This window comes from Gobius niger (genome assembly GCF_951799975.1).
Source record: "Gobius niger genome assembly, chromosome: 1".
Classification (NCBI taxonomy): Eukaryota; Metazoa; Chordata; class Actinopteri; order Gobiiformes; family Gobiidae; genus Gobius; species Gobius niger.
In genome coordinates this window covers 11,873,419-11,898,823 of record NC_136852.1, presented here as the reverse complement: position 1 = coordinate 11,898,823, position 25,405 = coordinate 11,873,419, and the positions used below count along the sequence as shown (strand labels likewise).

Genomic DNA, 25,405 nt, shown 5'->3' with positions numbered 1-25,405 from the left:
AATTCACAACTCGCCCGAAAACATCACAGGGGAAACACTTTTAATTCACTATATACACACAATATATTCTTGCCTCAATATATCGAACTTAAGCCTAAGTAATGGTACACATTACCTGCGTTGTCGGCCAAATAGGTCTCTAGAGCAGGAGCGAGCCTGTCCACACAGTCTAACGAAGCCTGACATCTGGACGCGAGGTATTCTGCAATAAAATGGAGAAATGGTCAAACGGAACAACCTTATGAAAACGTTATGATGAGCTGTGTATCCAAACCTGCAGAACTGGTGCAGCTGATGTGTGCCGGGTCCTCGATCTGGGCCACAGAGTCCTTGATGGTCCTCTCCGCCTCCTCCACAGCTCCCTGAAGACTGGACCAGCGAGCGGCCGCCAGCTGACTCTCCAGGGCCTGCTCTCTGCTCTCCTGCGGGATCAATGCACAGAGAACACAAGCTTTATTAGACATGACAACAGCAATCTATCTCTTTAAATATCTGTCTATACCTTTACATCTCCCAGTCCACCCAACCATCCATTTATTTGAGCTATGGCGGCACTTTATATGTGGACTTGCTGACTTTCATTTTTATAGTCCAATTCAGTGGTTCTTTTAAATCTATATGGACCTTACATGGATCTGTACTAAATAAAAAAAATAAGAATTGTTTTTTAACTGTTGTGAAATGCATTACTAAAGCATCTCTAATAAAAAAGGAATAGAGTTAATAACTACAGAAGACCCCAAATTTGCTGTAAAGCTCGAGCGCTAACCACTGTACCACCAGGCCACCCATGTATTTATGAGCTACAAGTTTACAGTGAGAGTGAAGTCATGTTTCTGACCCGGATCTGAGCGAGACACTGTATGCAAATTTAATGGCCGTACCTTTGGTCTTTGTTCAAATTATTAGTTTAGGGAAAACGTGTGTGACTTGTATCTCTCCTTGATAGAGAGACTATAAGATCACTGTGACAGCAGCTCTGAGTGTTCCTCAGTATTTTTAATATCAAGCTACTCAAATGGAGATTTGCTTCTGTTGTTAAAGCAGAACTAAGTAACTCATGCCCCTAGAGGCCATGAGCGCCACTGCAGGGGTTGTAGCATGTTGTTTTTTTCACTCATTAATTGTCCATGAGAGTAAATACTACACTGACAGAAAAGACAAAGGGAGAGAGGGATATTGTATATACAGTTACACAATGGAGATGATTTTTTTCACTCCAACTTGGCTGTAAATACTGTTTAAGTGGCATTAGTGTGTATTGGGGCCTCCGACCTGGAGACAGGGAAGTTGCAAGGGTAGTTTTCTGGCCAGAGACACCAGGGGGAGATGAAAGACCCCCCAATCATCCCATTAACACTTGTATTACCCCCAGAAGAACTACGAAAAGGATTTATTAAGGTAAACAAGTTTCTTAGTACTGCTTAAAAAATGTTAAATTCTTACATGTGTAACTTGAATTATGATTGACAAGCTAAAAATTATCTTAATTATCACTTTCTATCTATCCATCCATCCTGTCCATCTATCTAAAACACCTCAACAAAAACTAAGAAAACAAATTATCTTTATTGTGAACAGCTGCTACATATGCCAGTGACTTTCTTTCCCCTTTACCTTTTCGTTGAGTTGATTCTGTAACGCCTCCGCCGTCTTCACACCGGTTTCCCTCTCGGCGGCCAGGGAAGTCTGGACCTGTTGAAGCTCCTCCCCCCGAACAACTAGCTCCGCCTCCACTTTGGACAGCGACTGCACGAGCTCCGCCTTCTCGGACTCCAGGGCGACCATCTGAGTACTGAGGACCTCGCTCGACTGAAGAGCACAAACATGTTTGTTATGGCTTATACACTAATCATTACACCTAACTTAACTGTGCTGTTAAAAACCCAAGTAACTGATGAAAAAGCCACAATGACCAGCCCTGGAATAAGCACATTTGGACATGTCAGGGAGGGATCTGAAGAGACTGCTTTGACCCTGATTACAAAGTGTGCTGCAAGACTCAATAATAAAAATAAGTGTACTTGGGTCTGCGGGGAGGCTTACAGTCTCCAGCGTTTTGGTTTGAGGTCAACTTTACAAACAATGTGGCATTTCCGCAAGCCACAACCACTTTGCAATGCTGAGACTTTATGAAAGTTAAAGGTCCAGAATCAGATTTCTTTCTTAATGTTCCTCACAAACAAACAAAGAGGAGGGTTCAAACTGTTTGTTGTTGGGTTCGGAGACTCACTTTTCTGAACCATTTCTCACATCATAAGTCTTAACCAAGCACATTTTCTCCAGTTCAGCTTTACCCAAATATAAAAGCTTCTCGACTGGAGCGCACTGCCTTTAGCCAGTGTAACGTCTCATTTGAAAGCTAAGACCGACAAAACGGATCGAAAAATTTTCCTCTCATTGTCGCCGTGTTGCTTTTATTCCGTATTTTTCATGGTTTGTCACATTTATGTTTTTGCTTTATTTGTGTTGTATTTTTGTTGAGTTTTTTGTTGCAATTTTGTTATTTTGTTGTTGCATTTTTGTCTGTTTTTTTGCATTTTTATAATTTTTTGTTGCATTTTTTTGTTTTATTTTTTATCATATTTTTGTTGCATTTTTTATATTTTTTTGTTGCATTTTTGTAGTTTTTTTTGGGTCATTTTTTGCATTTTTTATATTTTTTGTTGCATTTTTGTCATTTTTTTGTTGCATTTTTGTCGTTTTTTATTTCAAGCAGCCTTTAGATTTGGATAAAGTGTAACAGGAGAAAATGTGCTAAGTTAAGGCGGGGCTTAAAAGGCTAACGGAGCAGTGTTGCTCCACTGTGAGCTAATGCTAATAACAACTCGCCTGCTGGTTCCTGATCACTAAAATGCTTTCTAATCAGATTCCCAGCGCTGTATTTTGTTGTTGTTTTTTTCTACACAGCTGGACACAAAACTGGCCTTTAATGTTGAATGTTTTCCGTTTGTTGACTTACAGACTAGGCCCAGCGAGAAGCAGCAAAGAAGCAGCATTCAGGGGGGGGAAAAAAAAGCAATGATTAGCACATGAGAAAATGAGATACTGCGAGCAAGGACGAGAGCTGTGCAACGTCGAGAGAAAAAAAAGAAAAAGACAACGGAGATTGGGAAAGATGGGGGAGGCGGACAGCGAGAGTGACAAAGTTGATAAGTAATGACTACAGAAATAGGACGACAGGAGTGGGAGGCTCCGAGAGACAGAAGACAGATGAAAGGCCTTGGGAATAGAGCGTTCAGAGGAAGCCGGTGATGCAGGAAACCACAGTTATTGCAGTGCTGGGAACCACGATGACAAATGGCAAGTCATTGATTGTCGGGGTATGTTTTGAGCACATTTAAGGGCATGTTTGTAAGACTCTTTGTGTAAATAATTTGGTTTGAGTCTCGGGACGATTATCCAATGAGAAAGCAGTATGAGTAGCCAGTTTGAAAATAAATATTTATTGCTCATTGGTTACGGCTGGTTGGATACATACAGTAATTCAGCCATTAGGTATTTCTGCTACTGATGTTTACAGTCTGCATAAACCAATGTCTTCTTCAGAGGCCTGTTACAAACACTGGCCTGGCTCAGATAAGTGCTGATGATAAATGCGGGATATGTCTGTACAGAGGATTATGCAGAAAAACAAACTTTGGACGGTGTTTACGCAACACGCCAAAGTAACACATGAATCACTGAAGAGATTGTTGCCATTCAGTGAGACGAAACGTGCGTAAAGGAAGTGACTACGGTGGTGCTGACCTGCTGTGACGAGGTGACGGTGGATTTCAGGCTCTCCAACTCTGTTCGACTGGACATCAGCTCTCGTTGAAGCTCATGAAGCTGCTCCTGCTGCGCTTTCTCCTGATGAAGCAGTAAAACACACATTAACCTCTTACCCCCCGCCGGGACCGAGTGCATTTGCTCCAGTTTGTCGCTACCCAAATCTAAAAGCTTCTTGGAAAAAGCAAAGATAGCAACACAAAACAAGACGAAAACCAGGAAGAAAGCGGAACAAAAAACCCCATAAAAAATTAATTGGCAAAAACGTGACAAAAAAGCCCCAAAAATGCAACAAAAAAGCCCCAAAAAATTCACAAAAATGCAACAAAAAGCCACAATTTTTTTCCACAAAAATGCAAAAAAAAAGCCCCAAAAAATTCACAAAAATGCAACAAAAAAGTAAAAAAAAAGTATAAAAAAAAATCACAAAAATGCAACAAAAAAGCCACACATTTTTTCACAAAAATGCAACAAAAAAGCCACAAAAAATTCACAAAGAATTCACAAAAAAGCCCCAAAAAATTCACAAAAATGCAACAAAAAAGCCACAAAAAAGGAAAAAAAAAAGGAACAAAAAAGTACAAAAAAATTCACAAAAATGCAACAAAAAAGAGCCCAAAAAAGCAACAAAAATGCCACAAAAAAGTAACATAAAAGTGATTAAAAAAAGCGAAAACAAAAACGCCAGGAAATGGATCCATTTAGATCAGTTTTGTTGGTTTTAGCTTTCAAAAATTCACCTCAGTTCAGGCGGGGGTTAAGAGGTTAATAACAAAACCAAGCCAAGTTTTAAAATTTAATTATGCATAATACGATCTATGAATGGAACTGGGTATCGCAACTTAACAACAAAACAACTGAACACAGAAAAAATCCCAAGGAACCTGAACGTCCTCTTCCAAACCCAGTTACATGACAGTCTTACCCATTGCAATTTCAACCCTCCACTAAAACAAACATGGTCAGATAAAGTTCAAACTACTTCAGTTTGGCACCTGTCTGTCAGTCGCCTCCTGGGCCGCCTTCACCTTCTCCTGCATCTCTCTCCTCACGGCCTCCACCTCGTCCTGCGCCGCTCGGGCCACTGTCATCTGCCGCGTCACTTCTGCGTTCTGGCCAGACACAGATGCGCAACTCGTGAGCAGAACTAAACTATTGGCTTAAGACGGCTCATCATTGCAGACAAGAATCGAATCTCACCTTCCTCAGCAGGTCGGCATGGCTCTGAACCAACTCTGTGTACTTCTCCTTCAGTTTAGTGTAACGCTGCTCATTGGCCTGCGCCTTTCCTGGAAAACACAATTGTAAAGTTATTCCAGAAAAAGAGTGACTGCTTGTCCCCCCCATTCCACCTTTTTAGACAATGTCATATTTTTCATTGGTACCTTGAGAATACAAATATAAAACAATACAATGTTCCTTCCAAACTGCCAGAGATGTTAACAGTCCCAGCACAGCCGACCAAGGGCATCTCTTGTGTTGCCCATTGTTGAGATTCCTTATGGATTACTCAGTCTATGCATCTATGCCAGGCGTCAGCATACTGTTGTATCTGCCCTTCACAGGCTTTAACAGTTTCCTTGGCAGAGCATTGTCTCACAGAAGCCATAAGCTGTGGACTTATCACTACGCCTTAGCCAAATTGTTTTGTATGAGCCTCACTGTCATTCTTCTATTTGACACCACTGGTAAACCTCCTCCAACACTACCACAAAGTGTTCATGTCCTAGGATCCCCTACTGATGGTGAATAAACCTTTCTTATGATAGATATCCAGAGTCTTCTACCTCTCTTTGCAACTTGAGGACTCATTAAGAACACTAATTTCTCCAGCACCAACTTATTCCCGGAGAAACACTCATGATGTTTTGTACAACAGCCTTTTCCTCCAACCAAACTCCAAGGCCGGGAAGGGGGGAGGGAGAGGGGTTGTGGGGGTGAACATGTGCTTTTGTTTTGGTCGCGTAAACGCAATTATGGCCCGAGCGAGTGCCGACCCGTGCCACAGTGGGACCAGCCGTTGGTGACATCTCTTTCTCTCGGGACACGAACATCGTCCCAAGAGAGGGAGGAATAGTTCACCGCTTTTCCATATTGTCATATGTTCTTACCTGAGCTTAGACGAGTTGATGCAAACCTGTCTGGTCTTTGTGCGTGCCCTCAGTCACGCAAAAAGACAAAAGATGCCGTTAGCATTTGGCCTCTCCCAATGTATTCCTATAGCTCCAAACGGGGTGAAGTTGGAAGCTACCACGCTCCTCCACGGGCACAGACCAGACAGGTACGTAATCACCTCGTCTAAGCTCAGGTAAGAACATATCTCAGTATGGAAAAACTGTTCCTTTAACACCCGCTTTAACCGAGCACCTTGTCTCCAGTTTGGCGTTACCCAAATCTAAAAGGACACAGCCTATTCATTTTTGTTGTGTTTTCATCACATTTTTTATCTTATTCTGACGCTGTTTTCAAGAAGCTTCTAGATTTGGGTAAAGCGAAAGAGAAAATGTGGTCGGCTCAGGTGGGGGTTAAGAGGTTAAGGAAGAACACAAGGCAGTGCGACATAAACAAGGAAATGAATGTGAGGCTGACATCAGAGCATCCCTCTCAGTGCAGCTTTGAACCACGCCTCAGTCAACCTGTTCTCTTTTTATAAGCGACGCACTCTCCAACGTTTTTGAAATCAATGACACATCTCTGGACTTTAATACTGAATTTAGCTGATGTTACTTTATACCATTTCACATTTTTTTATTTACACTGAGCCTTACTCTCGATTTCCGTGAGGCTGCGCTGCTCCTTCTCGGTGTCCTCCCTGACTCTGCGCAGGTCGTCCAGCTCGGCCTTCAGGAACTCGGCCTCTCCCACAGCCTGTAGCCTCAGGTGGCTCTGCTCCGCAAGCTCCGCCTCCAGCTCATTGACACGCCCCCTCAGCGCCTGGCACAACCGCCCGCTCTGATGCCAACGAAGCAGAGAACAGAGTAAGACGAGGACTTAAAGCAAATCCAACACAGAAATATCACAGATGGCTTGAAATCGTCACACACCGAGTGTATGAATGCCTTAAGTTGCTTATCAGTTAAAGGCTCAGTATTTCCAGCTTTCAAAGGGAAAAAAAATAACTAAGATAATTTGAAATAGTTGGTTGTCGCCCAAACTTACTCCTAACTTTCCCATTCCTAACATCCTGATCCTTCAGGGCTTCAGCTTCAGCTTTGAGGAGCATTTACACTATTATGAATGTTTACAATATAACCCTGCACCAAGATAATTTAAAATTTGTGCTATTTTTGGGTTTGTTGCTCATGAGATGCTTTAGAACGGTCCATTTCCCCCCCCCCCCAGGCTTTATACAGGCAGAAGCAAGTCAAATTTAGCTTTTTAATGCCTGAATATACTTTAATGCCATGTAGAAAAAAGGGACACAAAATTCCTACTTAAGGCAAACATTTCATCAAACAGAGGAAAGATAAGATTATCCAATGAATTTCGATTCAATGCAAGGTTGAATTCAGCGGTGTCTTCAACTCCCACCTCCGGAAGAATTCAATGTAATAATTTTTTTAATATTACATTTAAAGCAGTGCTAAGTAAATCTTGGCCCTAGAGGCCATAAGCGCAACTGCAGGTGTCGTAGCAAGCTACGATTTTTTAACTTATGGAGAGTAAATACTACGCTGACAGGAAAGGCGAAGGGAGAGAGGGCTATTGTACATCCAATTATACAATGGAAATATTTTTTTCACTCAAACTTTGCTGTAAATACTGTTTAAAGTGACGTTAGCCCGCAGCTAGCTTTGCCCATTAGCATGTTAGCTTCTTCTTCGTGATGCCATTAGTGTGTATTGCTTTCTCCGGACCGGTGGCAGTCAAGTTGCAAACATGGTTTTCTGGCCAGAGACACTAGGGGGAGATGAAAGACCCTCCAATCATCCCATAAACACTTGTATTACCCCTACAATGACTACGAAAAGGATTTATTAGGGTAAACACGTTACTTAGTACGGCTTTAAAGCCTTGATTTTGGCACGATTCTTTTAATGCTTATTAATGCCCCACGGAAACCCTGTTTTACCCACAAACTCAAACAATGAGGGGTAAAAATGTATTTCACTATTAATAATTAAAAAAGGTGGATCCCATTTGATGACATTGTTATTTTTGTTATCTTAATCAATTTCTTATATATTATTACTCCTTTTAAGTCTGTATTCACCGCATGGAGCTAAAAATTAGAATAGAAAATATATAGACACATAAAAAATGAAATAACAAAGATCCGTGCTTGTTTGTTCTGTTACCTCGATCCTGAAAGACTCCAACTCATCTTTGAGGCTCTGGATCTCTCTGGTCAACTGTTCGATTAACCTGTCTCTGGAAAGTACAAAAACATAAGAGAAACATGTTTAACCACTTTATTTTACATTTCCATTTCACAAGCTTTACTGGCGACTTACTTGTCATCTTTGCGCATGCCGTTCTGATTATTGAAGTTAAACGGATCAGCCGCTGCCGTCGTCCCAAAGAGGTCATCGAACTTTGTCTCCTGAGCTGCCTAAAATATAAAGAAACAGCAACACTTCATATAGGAACACATAACGCCCAGAATATACAAACCTATTTACTCAACTCCTGCCTACTATGGACTAGTACTGCACTGACCGGTCTACACAACCTGCAGTACTGCACATACTATACATACGTTATTACCTCATTATCTCCTGAATCGCCAATTTCAACACCAAACTATGTGAAAGACAATGCAATAGACACAATTACACTCAAAAGACAAAATCATGTAACTGAGACCCGACACAGGAGCTGCACGATTTACAACCAGCCTTAACCGAGCGCAGTTTCTCCAGTTCAGCTTTACCCAAATCTAAAAGCTTACAGTGTAATGCCTCATTTGAAAGCCAAGACCTAGCGTTGTAGTCACTTTCTGACATTTTTTTTTCATTGCTTTGTCACATCTTTTGTTACATTTTTGTCACTTTTTCATCAATTTTTTGTTACATTTTTGTCACTTTTTCATCAATTTTTGTGATTTTTTGGGACCATTTTCTGTTACATTTTTGTCACTTTTTCGTCACATTTTTGCTACATTTTTGTCAATCTTTTAATCAATTTTTTGTTACATTTTTATTTTTGTTTGAATTTTTCTTCACATTTTAGTAACTTTTCGTCACATTTTTTGTCACTTTTTCATCACATTTTTGTTGATTTTTTGTTACATTTTTGTCATATTTTTGTTACATTTTTGTTAATTTTTTGTTACATTTTTGTTTAATTTTTGTTCAATTTTTGTCACTTTGTCTTCACATTTTTCATCATATTTTTGTAAAAAAAAATTGACCCTTTTTTAATGCGTTTTCATCCTCCTTTTTGTCTCATTTTTGTCGCTATTATATCGCTAGTTTTTTCAAGAAGCTTTTAGATTTGGGTAAAGCCCGACTGGAGAAAAGGTGCCTGGTTAAGGTGGGGATGAAGACCAGGAGCTAAACTTCTCTAACTCCAGGATTAGCACGTTTTCTACATTACATATGACCAGTGCTGGTGTTTAAGTACAAAAGCTTCATGCGTCGGCTCATTTGTCGTGACTTACTGGCAGCACTGGGATGTCCGTGTCCACGAGGTCGTCGGTCTCCACCACGTGCTCCGACTCAGGGGACGACGACTCGGCCGGGATCACCACCACGGGGCTGATGTGCTCGGACAAGGCTGACGCACGCAGGAAGTTGGGAGGATTCTGCGAATATGACAATGGACTTTGGGTAAATGATGGGCTTTATGTTACTGTATAAGAGAAAAAAAAACAAAGAAACGAATAAGAAGGGCTATAGATATTAGATATTATCTTCTCTCTTATTCAACATCTAAACGCCGTCCAAGAACATTAAATTGAAGTGTAAAAGTAAAACATAAAATTATAGCTTAGATTCATAGACATTATTTAGGAAGCTTTAAAGCAGAACTACCCAGTTTCTCCCCTTGTGCAGCAGAGAAGTAGAAAAATACATAGGTACGAGTGTTCACTAAAACCCTCTTTGTCAAAAAATCTGGGTGTCCACGAAAAATTTCAAGATTAAAAAAATTGCCTGATGTGCACATTGATGTAAGGGATACAACCAGTTATTCTCCACCTCGTCCCGTGTGATCTGTGCAGCATGTGGGTAAATACATGAGCAAGTCATATCCAGCCCCTTGGCTCGGCTTTCCCGCGCTGGCACACCCTCAACTCAGGCGTCTAACTAGATCTTAGACCTATTATCTATCAACCTAATGAAATGGGGCTATTAGACAGCATTTGGTCACGGCAGGGGCGGATCTAGAAGAAAACGGGGTGGCAATCAGGGTCAAGGTCAAGGATAATTTCTGGGATGGCAACACATTTTACAATGTCGAATGTTTATAGAGGGAGTACGCAAGTTTTGCATGATCGCAAGGCAATTTTTCCATTTAGATGCAGCTTAGCCTCCCAAAATTACATACAAATAGTAGCACCGTCCGTAAAATAAGTAGAGGGTTTCTAACTTAAACTTTTGTAAAAAATAAAATAATAATAATAATAATAGCAGCATCTTGAGAACCACAGGAGTTGGCACCTGGCTCCTTGTTTAGCATAAAGTTGTTATAATATTTTGTATTAACTGAGAGTGAGCCCCTGTAAACACACAAGTAGCTTCTTGAGAAGATGAGAGACATCAAATGACATCAATGGGGTGGCAGCTGGGGTGGCAAGACCTTTACTAGGGGTGGCAGCTGCCACCCTGTGCCACCCCTCTAGATCCGCCCCTGGGTCACGGCACTAAACTAAACTACAACTAGCACTAGTCTACTATTCATTGTAAAGCGAGATTATCTGACACTGAACCCCAGGCTGAGTTACACAGCAGTGGCGTCACCAGTGTGCCCTTTGTGCAGTGACATTCGCTCTTTAAAAAAGTATGTAAATATATTAAATCTCGGGTCCTCTACCAGAGGCCTGGGGCTTGAAGGTTCTGCACAGTATCTTTGCTGTTCCTAGAACTGCACTTTTCTGGATCGAGATGTCTGATGTATTTCCTGGGATCTCCTCCTGTTTGGGGTCACTGTCCCGAGTGCCCCAACGACCACGGGCACCACTGATGCCTTCACCCCTCCAGGCCTTCTCCAGCTCTTCTCTGAGCCCCTTCTATTTTCTGGGGTTTCTTTATCCTGATGTTGAAATCGCTTGGTATTGTTTTGTCTTACTACTTACTTACTACGGCGCATATTTGCACGTGTTTCTTTGACACACAAGTGGCTCGCTGTCGTTTTGTTACGTAAAAGTAGCTTGTGGGGTAAAGGAGGTTGGAGGCCCCAGGCATAAAGTGTTTGCTGTTGCCCCATATGATTCCTAAAAAAAAATCAGCTGTCGGCCTTGCCATGTGTATCAGGACACAAACCAGTTCTCTGCAGAATTAGGACCAACTATACATCAAATTGTAATATAAATTGTGTCAGTGGGTGAACACTCAACCTACGAAGCTACAGCTGAATTCCACCATAAGCTTCAGTCACAGCTCACATTTACAGGTCGGTCTCTCGTGACAAGAATCAAAAACTGCTAAATGCAAATCTGGAGTTACCTCAGGCAACTGCGGGATCTGAATGAGCCTTTTGAAATACTGCAAGTTGCTGGAGCGGTAGAAGAGGCTCTTTAACCTGGAACACACAGTGAGACCGGGCTGGTATGAGAGGTGCAGACAGAGCAGAGGGGCTTCAACATTAGGAAGGTAATTTAACACATTTCAGTGGATTTACACGTTCAGTCACAGAGTGCAAAGAGAGTCCACGAGCGCAGACACTACGTCCAATCAGTTTGAGTGTGTGGAAAAGAGCTTCGTACTTTTTAAACTGCTCCTGGAAGCGGTCTCTGTGGCCTTGGAGCGTGTCTGCTGGAAGGCCTGCAAACAAAACACACAGACTTAAAGCTTCAAGAAACTGTGAAAGCAATAAGTATGGAAATGATGACAAGATGAAATACAGAAAATAAACAGCCTGACCCAAAAAAAACAAGTCGCCTTAAAAAAGAAAAGGGTCACAGGCTTTAATATTTGCTTGGACCGCCTTTAGCTTTGATTACAGCTCGCATTCACTGTGGCAGTTTCAATGAGCCTCTGCAAAAGAGTCACTGCTGCATGTTATTATCTTGGTGCACATCTCAAAGATTCTCAATAGGGTTAAGATGCAAGTCTGAGGCGGCCAATCCATGTGTGAAAATGATGTCTCATGTTCCCTGAAACGCTCTTTCACAGAGAGCCCGCTGAATCCTGGCATCGAGATATTTTCATTTCATTTTTTCATTTATTTATTTAATTCAGGCAAAAAACAACAGAAAAACAAGGTATCACTTAACTTTACAGTACCTTGTTACATTGTACCTAACTAAATTTAGTACAATGTAATGAGCTCTGTAACAACTTGTACCAGTGTGTTGATACACAATGAAATAAATGGTACTTTGTAGGTACATACAGGTGCTCGTCATATAATTAAAATATCATGAAAACGTGCATTCACTTCTGTTATTCAACTTAAACTGTGAAACTATTATGATTGTGATGATAGACTCATTACATGCACAGTGAGATATGTATAGCCTTTATTCGTTATCATTTTGATTATCATCAATCAATCAATCAATCAATCAATCAATCAATCAATCAATCAATCAAACTTTATTTATAAAGCGCTTTTCATACCGAAAGGTATCACAAAGTGCTTTACAGATTACAACATTTAAAACAATACGCCTGGCACAACCTCCCATATATATATTTTATATATTAGGATTATAAATAGATTAGTCAGTTAAAAGGTAATTATAACTAGATTAGCTATTTGCTAATTATAAATAAATTAAAACTTAAAATTATGGCTCACAGCTTCAACTCAGAAAATTAGAATATTTAAAAAATGGACTGTAAGCCATAATTATTAAAACTATACAGGCAAAGTGACATATGTCAAGGCTTTGTTTGTTAATGAGTTTATATCATATATTAGTTAAATTACTGCAGTAAATGCCTGAAGATTTTGCCTGACGAAGGCCACTGGCCGAAACGTTGCATTAATAAAGGAACACTGGTGTTGCAAGTATACAGTGTGCGAGAGATTTTTCCTGTTCTACGTTTGGCCTCTATGCCTTCCCTTACGCACCTGTTTTAAACAAAGAAATGTGCGAAGTAAACCTTCTTCCATTACTATACAAAAAATAGCATTGGCCAGCTCTGAACCGGACTCTGGACTGTGTCCGGCAGCGAAGCCGGGCGGACCATCATTGAAATATAATGCTATAATACTTTTTCCAATGGTTCTACAAAGTTGGAAGCTCAGGTGAAACTTACAGGAGTGGAGCTTGAATAGCAGCTTGACAGTGTAGTCGTAAAGGTGGCTCGAGTCCAGAATGACTTGGATGAGGGGCGCCAGGCGGCACTGTCCCGCTGCCGTCACCGACACCGAGCGGGACATGTCCAGAGAGTTGAAGACTAGAGGAGAGAAACGCCAACAATCAATAGACAGTATTAGTAAAAATCACTACAGCCCAGACACAGACAGCATTTAACCTCTTAAACCCCGCCTTAACCCAGTGCATTTTCTCCAGTTCGGCTTTACCCAAAACTAAAAGCTTCTTGACTGGAGAGCAACAGTGTAACGCCTCATTTGAAAGCTAAGGCCTACAAAACTGATCGTAACTTTTTTGTTGTGTTGTCGCTGCGTTTTTGTCACATTTTTAAATTTTTGTCATATTTTCACAGCTTTTTTGTCTTGTTTGTGTCATATTTTTGTCGTTTTTTTGTCTCTTTTTTGTCAGGGTTCTTTCAGGATTTTGTACATTTTTTGTCATGTTGTCTTTTTTCTTTAGTTTTTTGTATTTTTTGTCATGTTTTTTGTTGTTGTGTTGTCATGTTTGTGTTGTTGTTTTTTTTACATTTTCTTGTTTCTGGTTGGGATTTTTTCCCTGTTTTTGTCGGGGTTTTTTTGCAGTGTTTTTCATGTTTTTCTTCCTGTTTTTGTTGTTTTTTTGTAAATTTTTGTCATGTTATTTTATTTATTTTGGGGGGGTTTATTGTCATGTTTTTGTCGCTTTTTTCTGTTTTTTGACAATTTTTTGTACATTTTTTTGTCATGTTTTTGTCGTTTGTCGTCGTGTTTTTTGTCGTTTTTATCTTCTTTTTTCCGTGTTTTTGTCGTTTATCTGTCACTTTTTAATCCGTCACTTTTTGTTGTGTTTTTGTCTCCATTTTTGTAATGTTTGCCGTTTTATATCGGGTTTTTGTAGTTTTTTTTGTCGTGTTTTTTTTTACGTGTTTTTGTTCATTGTTTTTTTCATGTTTTTTTTTGTTGCTTTGGTTTCAGCGCGTTTTTGTCGCTCTTTAGTCACTTTTGTGTCACATTTCTGTTATATTTTCATCCTCGTCACTGTTGCAATTTTGACGCTTTTCACAAGAAGTTCTTAGATTTGGGTAAAGCCAAACTGGAGAAAACGTGCTCGGTTCCGGTGGGGGTTCAGAGGATAAACGATGCTGTGCGAGTCCTGCATAAACCCCCATCCATCCTCAGTTTTACATGAACCAACACAAGTGCCTGCTCTGCTAAAGCTAATCAAGTGCTGAGAGAGGGCGAACAGTAACAGGATTGTCTGGCATCATTACACCCTCATCTTTACCGGGAGCACCAGCCCTAAACTCAGACATGCTCCGAAAAACGGCAGGCGTGGTTTCCTGCACAGCGAGAAAACACAAACATCACACAAAAAAGCAGAATGACAAATCCTGCTCCTTTTCAATACGTGTTTAAGTCAGAGAGGTTGTGACTCTTTTCACACCTCAGAAACTAATTGACTTTCCCAGAACCACCAGATCGAAACGAAGCCTAAAACAGAAACTATACCATGGATTAAGTGGGGAAGGTCTAAGGTCTATTTTACAGAAACAATAACACAAATGAACCCTGGTGTGCCTTGAAATCGACACATAAACGATGAAGGAGCCATTTTGACCTTTTAATTTGCACCGCCTACCACCGTGTGGCGCTGTAGATTTGTGTTTGTTTTACCCCATAAAAAAGGCCTAAAAGTAGCCTCAGGTGCTGCGAGGTGTGAAGGCACACTACTTTTGACCGTAGCAAAACGGCAAATATTGGAAATAAATGGATATCAAGCATATTGTGGAATTATCAGTTGAGCCTAGTGGTCCGTGAACCCACATCACGATATGAACAAGATTTATATACAAAGTCTGGTCATACAGATGAAATAGACTCAGACGTTGCCATTTATCCTGAAATTTACCCTGAAAATATCTTTAATATCCCCCACCTGAACTCAGCACATTTTCTCCAGTTTGGCTTTGCCCAAATCTAAAAAAAAAGCATCAAAACAGTGACGAAAACGCAACAAAAAAGAAATGAAAGAGTGACAGAAATTTGACAAAAAACAATGAAAGAGTGACAAAAATTTGATGAAAATGGGACAAAAATGAGACAAAAAAGTGAAAACAATGGGACAAAAAAGCCGTGAAAGAGTAACAAAAATGTGATGAAAGAGTGACAAAAATGTGCCGAAAAAGTGACAAAAATGTGATGAAAGAGTGACAAAAATGTGCCGAAAAAGTGACAAAAATGTGATGAAAGAATGTCAAAAAAGTCAAAAAGCAATGGAAAATAGGTAAAAAAAAGTGACAGAAATTTGACAAAAAAAAACAATGTAAGAGTGACAAATATGTGATGAAAGACTGACAAAAAGTGACAAAAAAGTGACAGAAATTTGACCAAAAAAACAATTAAATGTAAGAGAAAATGTGATGAAAGAGTGACAAAAGAGTGACAAAAAAGTGAAAGTGTGATAAAAGAATGAGAAAAATGTCAAAAAGCAATGGAAAAAAAAAGTTACAACAGCACAGCAACAACGTGAGGAAAAACATCAATTTCGATGAGTTTTGCAGGAGAGATAAGGCGGGGGGGGCTTAAGAGGTTGAATCCAAGTCTAAACTTGACGCACCACTTGAAGCCGCTTTAAATTTTTTACATCTACTACTTTTATCACAAAAATGTTCCATAACGCAATACTTTTCTTTATAGACTGACATGTTGGCATCATCTCGCTCGTCCGTTCACCATTCCAGGTCACATCCTGTTTCTATTTTTAGTCCAGTCCGTACTTTAAGAGCCACAAACAGAGGATGACTCACCCAGACAACAGGGTTAAGTCTGTGACCACGAACAGCCCCCCCCCCACCCCCACACGCCGGGCCATTACCGCAGCACTGAGGTGTTTAAATTTACGCCACCATTGTGCAGGTCTAAATCCGCACACGTCTTCCTGTCGGCTCGAGCAGAACTATATTTATGCCCGTGTGTGTTTGAGCGACGAACAATGTCCGGAGTCAAATTAGAAACGTGAAACTTACCACCGAGAAAAAGGTTGAGCTCACACTCCAAATAGTCAAACATCTCCACGGTCAATTGGAAGCTGGAGAGAAACAAACAATCATTATGGGTTTCAGATTACAGAAAGCCACAGACTGTATATTGGTACATAAAAAACATCCTGGAAAGACAGTGAATGGGGATTTCTCACAGTTTCAGCGTCATCAATCCTTTCGAGCAAGCGGCTATAAACGGCTATAAACTATAAATGGTGATTGGATTCAGAAACCTGACATATGGTGGTCTCTACTGGCCAACATCACGCTCATGTTTTTGAATATTGTCGCCACTTTTGGATGCTTTAAGAGGAAATAATTAGACATTGGTTTATATAAGCTGACAGCGAAGACAATGAACTTTGAGACAGTTTTAGTTTCATGTGGATTCTCCGAGTAATGACAGACATTAATACTATGGAAACAGCTGCAGTGGAGTGATATAGAACGTGATTTAACTGTTATTTAACTGCTGCCAGGTCAGGTGTACATTATCACTTTTTAACGGACACCCTCCAGCCAATCAGAATCGAGTATTCACCTAGACCATGGTATAACAAAAGGGTCCAGCATGCTCCTCTAACAATCAACGGTGATGCAGTGGAGAGAGTGACCAGCACTAGGTTCCTGGGTGTGCACATCACAGAGAAGCTCTCCTGGACCATGCACACTACATCACTGGTCAAGAAAAGTAATCAGCGTCTCTACTTTCTCCGCAAGTTGAGAAGAGCCAGAGTCCCAGCCTCCGTTATGTCCAACTTCTACAGAGGGACTATAGAGAGCATCCTGACCAGCTCCACCACTGTGTGGCACCAGCACTGCCTCCTGCCGAAGGAGCCTCCAGCCCATCGTGAGAGCAGCGGAGAAGATCTGTGGAGCCCCTCGCCCCTCTATTAAGGAGATGTACTCTACCCAATGCCGTCAAAATCGCCAGGAACCCTTCGCACCCATCACACAGTCTCTTCAAGGTTATGCCTTCAGGGAGGAGACTGTGGAATCTACGGGTCAGTTCCAGTCAACTGAGGAACAGTTTCGTACACAGGGCCATCGGGAAGCTGAACTCCCTAACCTCCCTCCCACCCCTCTTCCCCTTCCCATTGCTCCACAATCAAGGATGAGAGAAACATAATTTGAAATCTCTTTAATTCTCTTATAATATACTACTACGTTTTGTATTCACTGGCATTATTCTGAAATGCATTAGAGTAAATCACTTACAAATATGGGGGAGGCACTTAAAAGCTTTCTTGCTTCGGCCCACTCCTTTTGAGTCTGTGTAATGATGTGATGATGTAAATTAAGAATGTAAACTGCTCAAATAAACTAACTAACTAAAAATAAGCATGATGATCGGAAAGGCATTAGTTTTAAGGTAGGGGTATGTGGGAATTTTCAAAATATTGAAAATGCTAACTCTTAAATATGTTAAAAACTTTTAAAAAGGCGTTTTTCGATGGATACAGCATTTTCTAACCAACAAAATGTGAGCTATTGATCAAGATGTGTTTATTTATAACCAAAACATCGCAATACTCATGGCTCCAGTGGTAACACTTCAGATGAGAAAGATTGAGCCTTTTCCTCAACAATATCTCACACTCACAAATTGTTCACGTCGTTCTCGCCGGCCTCTTCCAGCTGTCGGTTTGACATCTGCAGGTTGCCAGGGAAACGGGGGTTCTGAAAGGAAAAAGAAATGGCCGACATGACTCAGATTCAGAGCGATGCCCGTCAGAGGGAGAGCACTATTGACAGATATGACATTAACGTCCCGGCGCCGGATCGTGGTTAATATCACACTGTGTTTACACGAGCGCAGAGATGATTAACTGACCTTTAGACACAATCTGACTTACATCCCACAGACTTATGTCACTTTGATGAGCATTACAAGCAGCACAGCTCGTATTAAAGGCTTCGAATGACATTAAAATGGATTTACAGGTGATTGTAAAGCAAGCATGGTTTCACTCATTAAAGGAATAGGCCACCGTTTTTACATACTAAAATATGTTCTTACCTCACTTTAGTCGAGTTAATATATCCCCGTCTGGTCTTTGTCCGTGCGCTCTGTCACGCAAACGGAGCACATACGCAGCCTCTCCCACATGTCACATAGCTCCGAAAAAGCTCACGATAGAAGCTACCAAGCTCTTCCACGTGTTCCCTATTTAAATAAAGTTACGTGAAGTGTTTTCATGCGAAGTATATTTACACAGAAATGTAACATGTCGATTTTATAAGCAAATAAAAAGGGGGACTATATTGTGAGGCGTAATGATACGAGGAGTAAAACGTCTGCGCAGTAACTCCTAAAGGTTATTGACGGAAGTGAGCGGGGGAAGTCTTTAGGAGTTACTACGCGGACGCTTTGCTCCTCGTATCATTACGCCTCACAATATAGTCCCCCTTTTTATTTGCTTATAAAATCGACATGTTACATTTCTGTGTAAATATACTTCGCATGAAAACACTTCACGTAACTTTATTTAAATAGGGAACACGTGGAAGAGCTTGGTAGCTTCTATCGTGAGCTTTTTCGGAGCTATGTGACATGTGGGAGAGGCTGCGTATGTGCTCCGTTTGCGTGACAGAGCGCACGGACAAAGATCATACGGGGATATATTAACACGTCTAAAGTAAGGTAAGAACATATCTTAGTATGTAAAAACGGTGGCCTATTCCTTTAAAGGGATATTTCAGGATTTTTGACATAGAGCCCCATGACAAAAACGCGATCAAAAAGTGCTGAGAAAGCAAAGGAAAGAGCCACTAAAGAGCAATAAAACGTACTGGACAACTAACAATGACCCAATAAATAAGCGTCAAAAACACGACTAAAAACGGACAAAAACTTGACAAAAACACAATAAAAAAGCGTAAAAAAGCAAAGGGAAAAAGCAATGAAGAAAGCTACAAAAAACAGACGACAGAGGAAACAAAAACGCTGAAAAAATGTGACAAAAAGTCACAATCACTTTTGTAGGTCTTTGCACTGGCCTATAGGCTGTAAACTCCAGTCGAGAAGCTTTTAGATTTGGGTAAAGCCGAACTGGAGAAAATGTGCTCGGTTAAGGTGTTAACCAGGGTTAAAGTCATAGCCTCTAGTTTAAATGTTTTACAATTTTGATAGATTGTGTACAATTTGCAGCAATTTTATTTTCCAAAGTCCCGCCCTTTATTGACTCAGCAACGAACCACAATCCCTGGTGCCGCCACTTAAACCAATGAGACGAGCCTTTCCTTTTCATGTGAACCAACCTGTCACTCAGCATCGTTTACTTTTGAAATGTCTTTCTCTTTCTATCAATGACTATCACTTTAAAAGGTGCATTATGCAACTTTTTATGTGAAAAAAAAAAGTTGATATTTGTGTGTATTAGACCTTGTAGTGACCCGGTGGCTGTGTGAGTGGTCAGCATGGCTCTACAACGCTCCAGGATCAATTGTTTTGTAGGTTTTCTGATGGGAGGGTCCGTCAGCAGTGAAAACCTTCTAAACAATTGATCCTGTGTTGTAGGGGGCACCGTGATCGAAAGTAAAGGCGCCATGCTGACCACTCACACAGCCACCGGGTCACTAGAAGGTCAAATATGCACAAATAGCAACTTATTTTTCCACAAAAAAAGCTGCATAATGCACCTTTAAGGAGAGTGAAACAAATGTGAGCTTACAATCACACTAGTTAAGCTTTCACTTGCAGCCGGTAGCTCAGAAACGATGATGGCATCATTCTGTCCCCCCTTTGTCTCATAAAGGGGCTACATTAAACATTATTTAGAGGCCATTAGTGTAAAAGGCTGAGTTCCCTATGAAGTGAATACCCAGCAGAGACGCGCTGGCACTAAAAAGAGATTCAGAGACAAAGATAATGAGCGGCGAGGGACACTGGCGCGGGCTTTTATAGGCCAGCCTCACTCACTTTGATGTGGAACTCCATTTTGGTGATGAGCAGTTTGAGGTAGATGCTGCACAGCTTGCCGTAGCCTTCGCTCAGATGGCCCTGCGGAGAGACGGGACAGGGAAGTTACAGCTGGTGGGCAAGATGAAGTCGCACAACTTTCATGAAACCCCTTTTGTTGAAGTCAGTGATAGGTTTGGGACAGGTTTGGGATCTGAATCAAAACCACAGGCTAACTACAAGTTACATCATGTCAATTAACACACACTAGGTTTTCTCACCTCTTCCTAAAATGTGCAGATCCAGCATAAGGGGCAAAAGAAGTAAATGTTAGCAAATGATTTATGTGCCAATATGACCCAATGAAAAGCTTTTGTTCTATGTAGGGCAGCGGAAGGCAACGTCAGGCCCAGGGGCAAACTTTGGCCCTCAAGCATAAAACCTCTGGCCCCCAAATTGGACTATTATTGCACTGATTAGTGTATAAATACCTTTTAAACTACTCTAAAAGTGCTGAAGATATTGAACGTACTTTTGAAATTTCCTCAGGGCTCCCCCCAATCCCCCATTAGGTCATAAAGGATGTACAACTCAAGTAGTGTTAACTTTCTAAACAATTTGAATAACATTGAAATAAGGTGGCAACATTTTTGCTTCATTGATCAGCTCTGCTTTGTAAATAGAACCTGTGCTCAAGTTTTAACATTTTCAAGAGCAATGACTGCATATGTCCGGACCCTGGACATATGTCGAAAGTTACAAAAGAAATGTTTGCAGACCTTGAGCTGATTAAGTTGGGGGCTCTCACCAATTCCTGCGCAGAGTTATGAATTTTGAAATAAATAACCAGAATGCTCACTCCAGCCACTAGGGGGCAGCTTAAATAATAAAGGAAATAATTCAACATAAGTCGCGCAGATGGCACTGACATATTAAGAGATCAGGATATAAACAATTATAGGACATTACAGCCACGTGGTAAATGGTCATTCTGCCCAGGGGCAGCTGTGGCTACAATAGTACCCTACCACAGCCAAGTGTGGAGTGAGTGAATAAAGACAGTGTAGCAGAAACTTGTGACACAGGCTGGTAAAGTGTAATACAAGTGTGAGCCGTTTTTATGAGGCTACAGTCCTGTCAGGCTCATTATTATTCATTAATTAAAAAAAAAAAGTTTCCTCAATAGTATTTTCCCAATTCAAACATATTTTATGGACCCCGGCAAAACACTCCCGATATATTTGGCTCCCAGGGATTTTTATTTATTTGGAGACCCCTGTCCTAAACAGTAAAATGTCAGTGTTGAACTGTGACAGCAGGGGGCGCTTTATTTCAGTATATTCATGTTTATATATCCATATATCGGTCAGCCTCTATTGAAAGGGGAAGAAAATCAGCCCAGCACAAACCAAACTTGCCCCTTTCTGATGTAAGGTAACTTTAAGATTCTCAGTAAATATTCCTCAAACATTACTTTTCTGTCTCCCCAGAATATTAGCTCCTTTAACGCTCATAACAGGACACGTTTCTGTTATGTTCCAATTACACTTCAGTCCTACTTTTTGCCCGAGCCGCTGTGCTCAATTTCTGTCAGGATCAATAAATCTAATCTACTGACACTGACGTAAACTTTGAACATGCACTTGGAGTAGAGACAAAGTTGAATTGCCAGCACTATGTGGCCAATTGCTTTTCACTTCCTCCTTTGTGCTGAGAGTGTGAGGCAATGAAACAACGGGAAAGAGAGGCTGTAACCCTCGCCTCTTCCTGTATCCTGCTGACTCATGAAATCAGCCAAAACTTAGCGAAGAAATTTAAAAAACTTAAGCAAAACTGGGACAGTGAGGAACGTCGCTCTTGCTCAAGTGGAGGATGACACAATAGACTGCAATACGTCGCTTTAGATCATTTCTTTTCAAATACTTCTCAACACAAAGTTTCACCCTCCCACTCGCTTTTCTAGCACTGCTACCCCCTTAACAGGTGAGCACAGTGATCTGCAGAAAATCTACCGTCTCGATTACTCTCCGTTTGCCGACATGGCATGATGCACTGTAGGAACTGGCAATTACTTTGGGCATGTTTGACGGGGCTTTTAGCATCACACGCTTCAGCCGGCAGCGCAAAGACAATAACGGTTACTGTCAGATCATCTCATGGCCACAGCAGAGAGTCAACACTTCCCCCCTCGGATGTAATTACTGGTTTCATATTCTTGAGTGGGATGAGTAGGGCCGGGCACCATTATATTTTTCCGATACCAGTACTTTAGCGAGAATTGACTATGTGCTTCAAATCATAACAACGCCGCCCATGAAGTGACTTCCTGTTTCGATCAGGTACGCCAAAATAAAAGCACACAGCTCTTCTCATTGATTAGTTCAGCAGGTACTTGCAACATTACAAGAATATAATTAAATGCACATTTAACTAACAAACTCAATCAGGTTAGAAATCTAGGAGTAATCATGGACTTAGACCTGAACTTAAACAGCCACATCAAAGCAACAACATCAGCAGCTTTTTACCATCTGAAAAACATCGCTAAGATCAGAGATAAAGTGTCAAAACCGGACTTAGAGACTTATCCATGTGTTTGTCTCCAGCAGGTTAGACTACTGTAATGGCTGCTCACTGGCCTCTCTAAAAGAGCTGCAGTACATCCAGAACGTGAGTCCTGACAAGAACCAGGAAATACGACCATATTAGTCCAGTGCTCCGGTCTTTGCAGTGGCTTCCTGACACTCAGAGAATAGAATTTAAAACAGCTCTGCTTGTTACAAGTCTTTTCATGGTTAAGCACCAAAGTACATCTCTGACATGTTACAGCCGTATGAACCATCTCGGGCCCTGAGAACTTCAGGGAGGGGCCTCCTGGTGGTTCCCAGAGTCAATAATAAGCACAGTGAGGCTGCGTTTCAGTTTCATGCAGCTAAAATCTGGAACAGTCTTCACAAGGATGTGAGACAGGCCTCAACTCTGACAATGTTCAAATCCAGGCTATAAACAGTTCTATCTGCACTCTTGCCTTTTACTCTAATTCATTCATTTTATGTTGATGTTTTCTTGTAATTTTCTTTTCAACTGTGAAGCACTTTGAATTGCCTTGTGTATGAATTGTGCTCTACAAATAAACTTGCCTTGCCTTGAACTGCTGAACTTATGAATACGATGGTGCTTTTATTTTGATGTGCTGGATCAAAACAGGAAGTCACTTCTTGGGTGGCGTTGTTATGATTTGAAGTTATGCACAGAGTCAATTACAGCTCAAATAAATGATTTTTTCAACATTATTTTTGTGTCTATTTTAAAAAGAAATTGCCCAATGTTTGTCCCATTTTTCTCTTTATTTGTTTTTACTATTATTTCCCCCCATTCTTAAACAATTGTTCTCTTTTTTTTAAAGCCAATTTATTCCCCCTTTTTCCCTATTTTTGCCTTATTTTTTATTTATTTTTTTACACAATTTTTCCTTATTTTTGCCACAATTTATTTGCTTGACATTGGACATTGAACTCAATATTGTAAATTTGCAGATCTCTGTTCTGTTCTCTGGATCTAGACAACAAATATTTAGTTATCGGGTATCAAATGGTTTCAAAAACACTTCAAGCATAATAAAAGACCTTATAATGGTTGTTTATCAGAAGACTTTTTGAAGTAGTAGCGATTCCTTACCCACATCCTGCTCATATCTGTTAGATCAGCCTTGTTCCGCATGGAGTCTTTAATCACCTGGACACAAGAGAAAAACAACAGTAAGACAGAGATGAGAAAAATATCGTGATTAGTGTCAGTTCGCTGTGACCCTTACGTTTGGATGACCGTCTCGTAGTAGCTTGTGGAAAACGTGGCAGAACTTCCAGCAGAGGACCGCGTTGCTGGAGAGAGGAAGTCTGTTGACTGCGGCCCAGAAAGTGTGGGCTCCTTTTTCATGATGGGTCCCCAAAATGCAGGGTGAGGGGAATGGTCAAAGAAAGTGCATCAGGTCAATCACTGAATCAAAGTTGCTATTCGTTTTTCAGCCCTGCTTTTATTCTGATGCAGAATCCATTCACTTATTCACTACACTCTGGTTTGATGACACACACTCTGACTTCTTCTCACTGGGCTTCACAATGTTGTCATCAGAAATGGTCTGAAACTTTTAACTTCACAGACTGTTGAAAACCATATCAGGCGACTCCCTTGTGAAGCTCATTGAGAAATGGCCAAGAATAAACAAGAGCCTCTAACGCTGGCAATGGAGGGTCACATGATCAGTGGAGCTCCACACCTCCACAGGAAATGACGTCAGCTCTACTTTTATTCACTGTGTAATTTATTTAAGTTAATCTCAATAAAATGCCTTTAGCAAACTCCACTATCCTGTAGGTTAGGATTAGGGGTGATGTAATTTCCTGTGCAAAAGTGGAGCTCCTCTGATCACATGCCTCTCCGCCGGCTGCGTTCAGACCATAGACGTAATAAATAATAGACTCCGTCTCCTCACTCCTCCCCGTTTAACATAATGACGAAGTTCGAAGGGGAATCTATGGCGGATTTACAGACTCCTCCTACCCTGCTGTGACGGACCATGTTCCTAAAAAGGGCATAAGGGCGGGATCTTCACTGTAGACTCGGTAGTTCGATCGTAGCCCACGCTGTTAGCTCTAATGCGGCCTGTCAATCAAATTCTGGCCCTCACCAGTATGCTAGATTTCTAAAATGCACCTTATGAAAACCAGTCTGTTTATCACAGGAGCAATATCTAGTAGAAATATTGTATAAAGCTGTAAAAAGTTACAAAAAATTAGAAACCAGGCTTTATAGTTGCTTAAAACGTGTGTAAAGTGCAATGCTATCTAATGGAAAACTAGCTTGTTTTGCCGCCCACATATGGAGGTACTGCAGCAATGGCGGCCATTGGTTCAGACCCGTCTCAAAATAAAAGGTGGCAAATTTGAAGAATTTAAAATACAAAACATATTTTGAGTTATTTCAACCTTTTGTTTCCACATTGATCCCATGCGTTCATTCATAGTTTAATGTCTTCAATGAGATTAACACAATGCAAATAGTGTTGAACATGAAGAAAACCCAAAACATAGAGTGTCCAAGCCAGTAGTGTATGTGCTATTATTTGTCTGCCGTCTACTCAACCTCCAATAAATGAGCAGGAGTAAACTTGTGAGGAAAGCAAATGTTTTTGAATAATTATAGTAATAACTGTTGTCACACACTCCTATGTTCATATGAAGTGTCTACAGACTACACTGCACACTGTCTCTCTCTGCTTAAGTCATGA

At 40.8% G+C, this 25,405-nt stretch overlaps 1 protein-coding gene across 2 annotated transcripts in view; it reads right to left on the bottom strand.

The window, feature by feature from the left end:
- The window catches only part of hip1 (huntingtin interacting protein 1), a 68,849-nt gene that overhangs the window by 17,207 nt on the left and 26,237 nt on the right, over positions 1-25,405 (bottom strand). Inside the window, exons 3-20 of one of the 2 annotated variants that reach the window (XM_079573799.1) lie at positions 23,933-24,075; positions 23,797-23,853; positions 20,140-20,220; positions 17,821-17,897; positions 16,203-16,264; positions 13,140-13,280; positions 11,639-11,696; positions 11,379-11,454; positions 9,374-9,517; positions 8,226-8,323; positions 8,070-8,142; positions 6,540-6,723; positions 4,972-5,060; positions 4,767-4,883; positions 3,751-3,852; positions 1,618-1,812; positions 275-422; positions 116-202 (exon numbers count right to left, since the gene is read on the bottom strand). In XM_079573799.1, coding sequence (XP_079429925.1) covers positions 116-202; positions 275-422; positions 1,618-1,812; positions 3,751-3,852; positions 4,767-4,883; positions 4,972-5,060; positions 6,540-6,723; positions 8,070-8,142; positions 8,226-8,323; positions 9,374-9,517; positions 11,379-11,454; positions 11,639-11,696; positions 13,140-13,280; positions 16,203-16,264; positions 17,821-17,897; positions 20,140-20,220; positions 23,797-23,853; positions 23,933-24,075 — 1,932 coding nt within the window. Of the gene's footprint in view, positions 1-115; positions 203-274; positions 423-1,617; positions 1,813-3,738; positions 3,853-4,766; positions 4,884-4,971; positions 5,061-6,539; positions 6,724-8,069; positions 8,143-8,225; positions 8,324-9,373; positions 9,518-11,378; positions 11,455-11,638; positions 11,697-13,139; positions 13,281-16,202; positions 16,265-17,820; positions 17,898-20,139; positions 20,221-23,796; positions 23,854-23,932; positions 24,100-25,405 lie in introns of those variants that run through there. The other variant, XM_079573798.1, reaches the window with a different exon arrangement.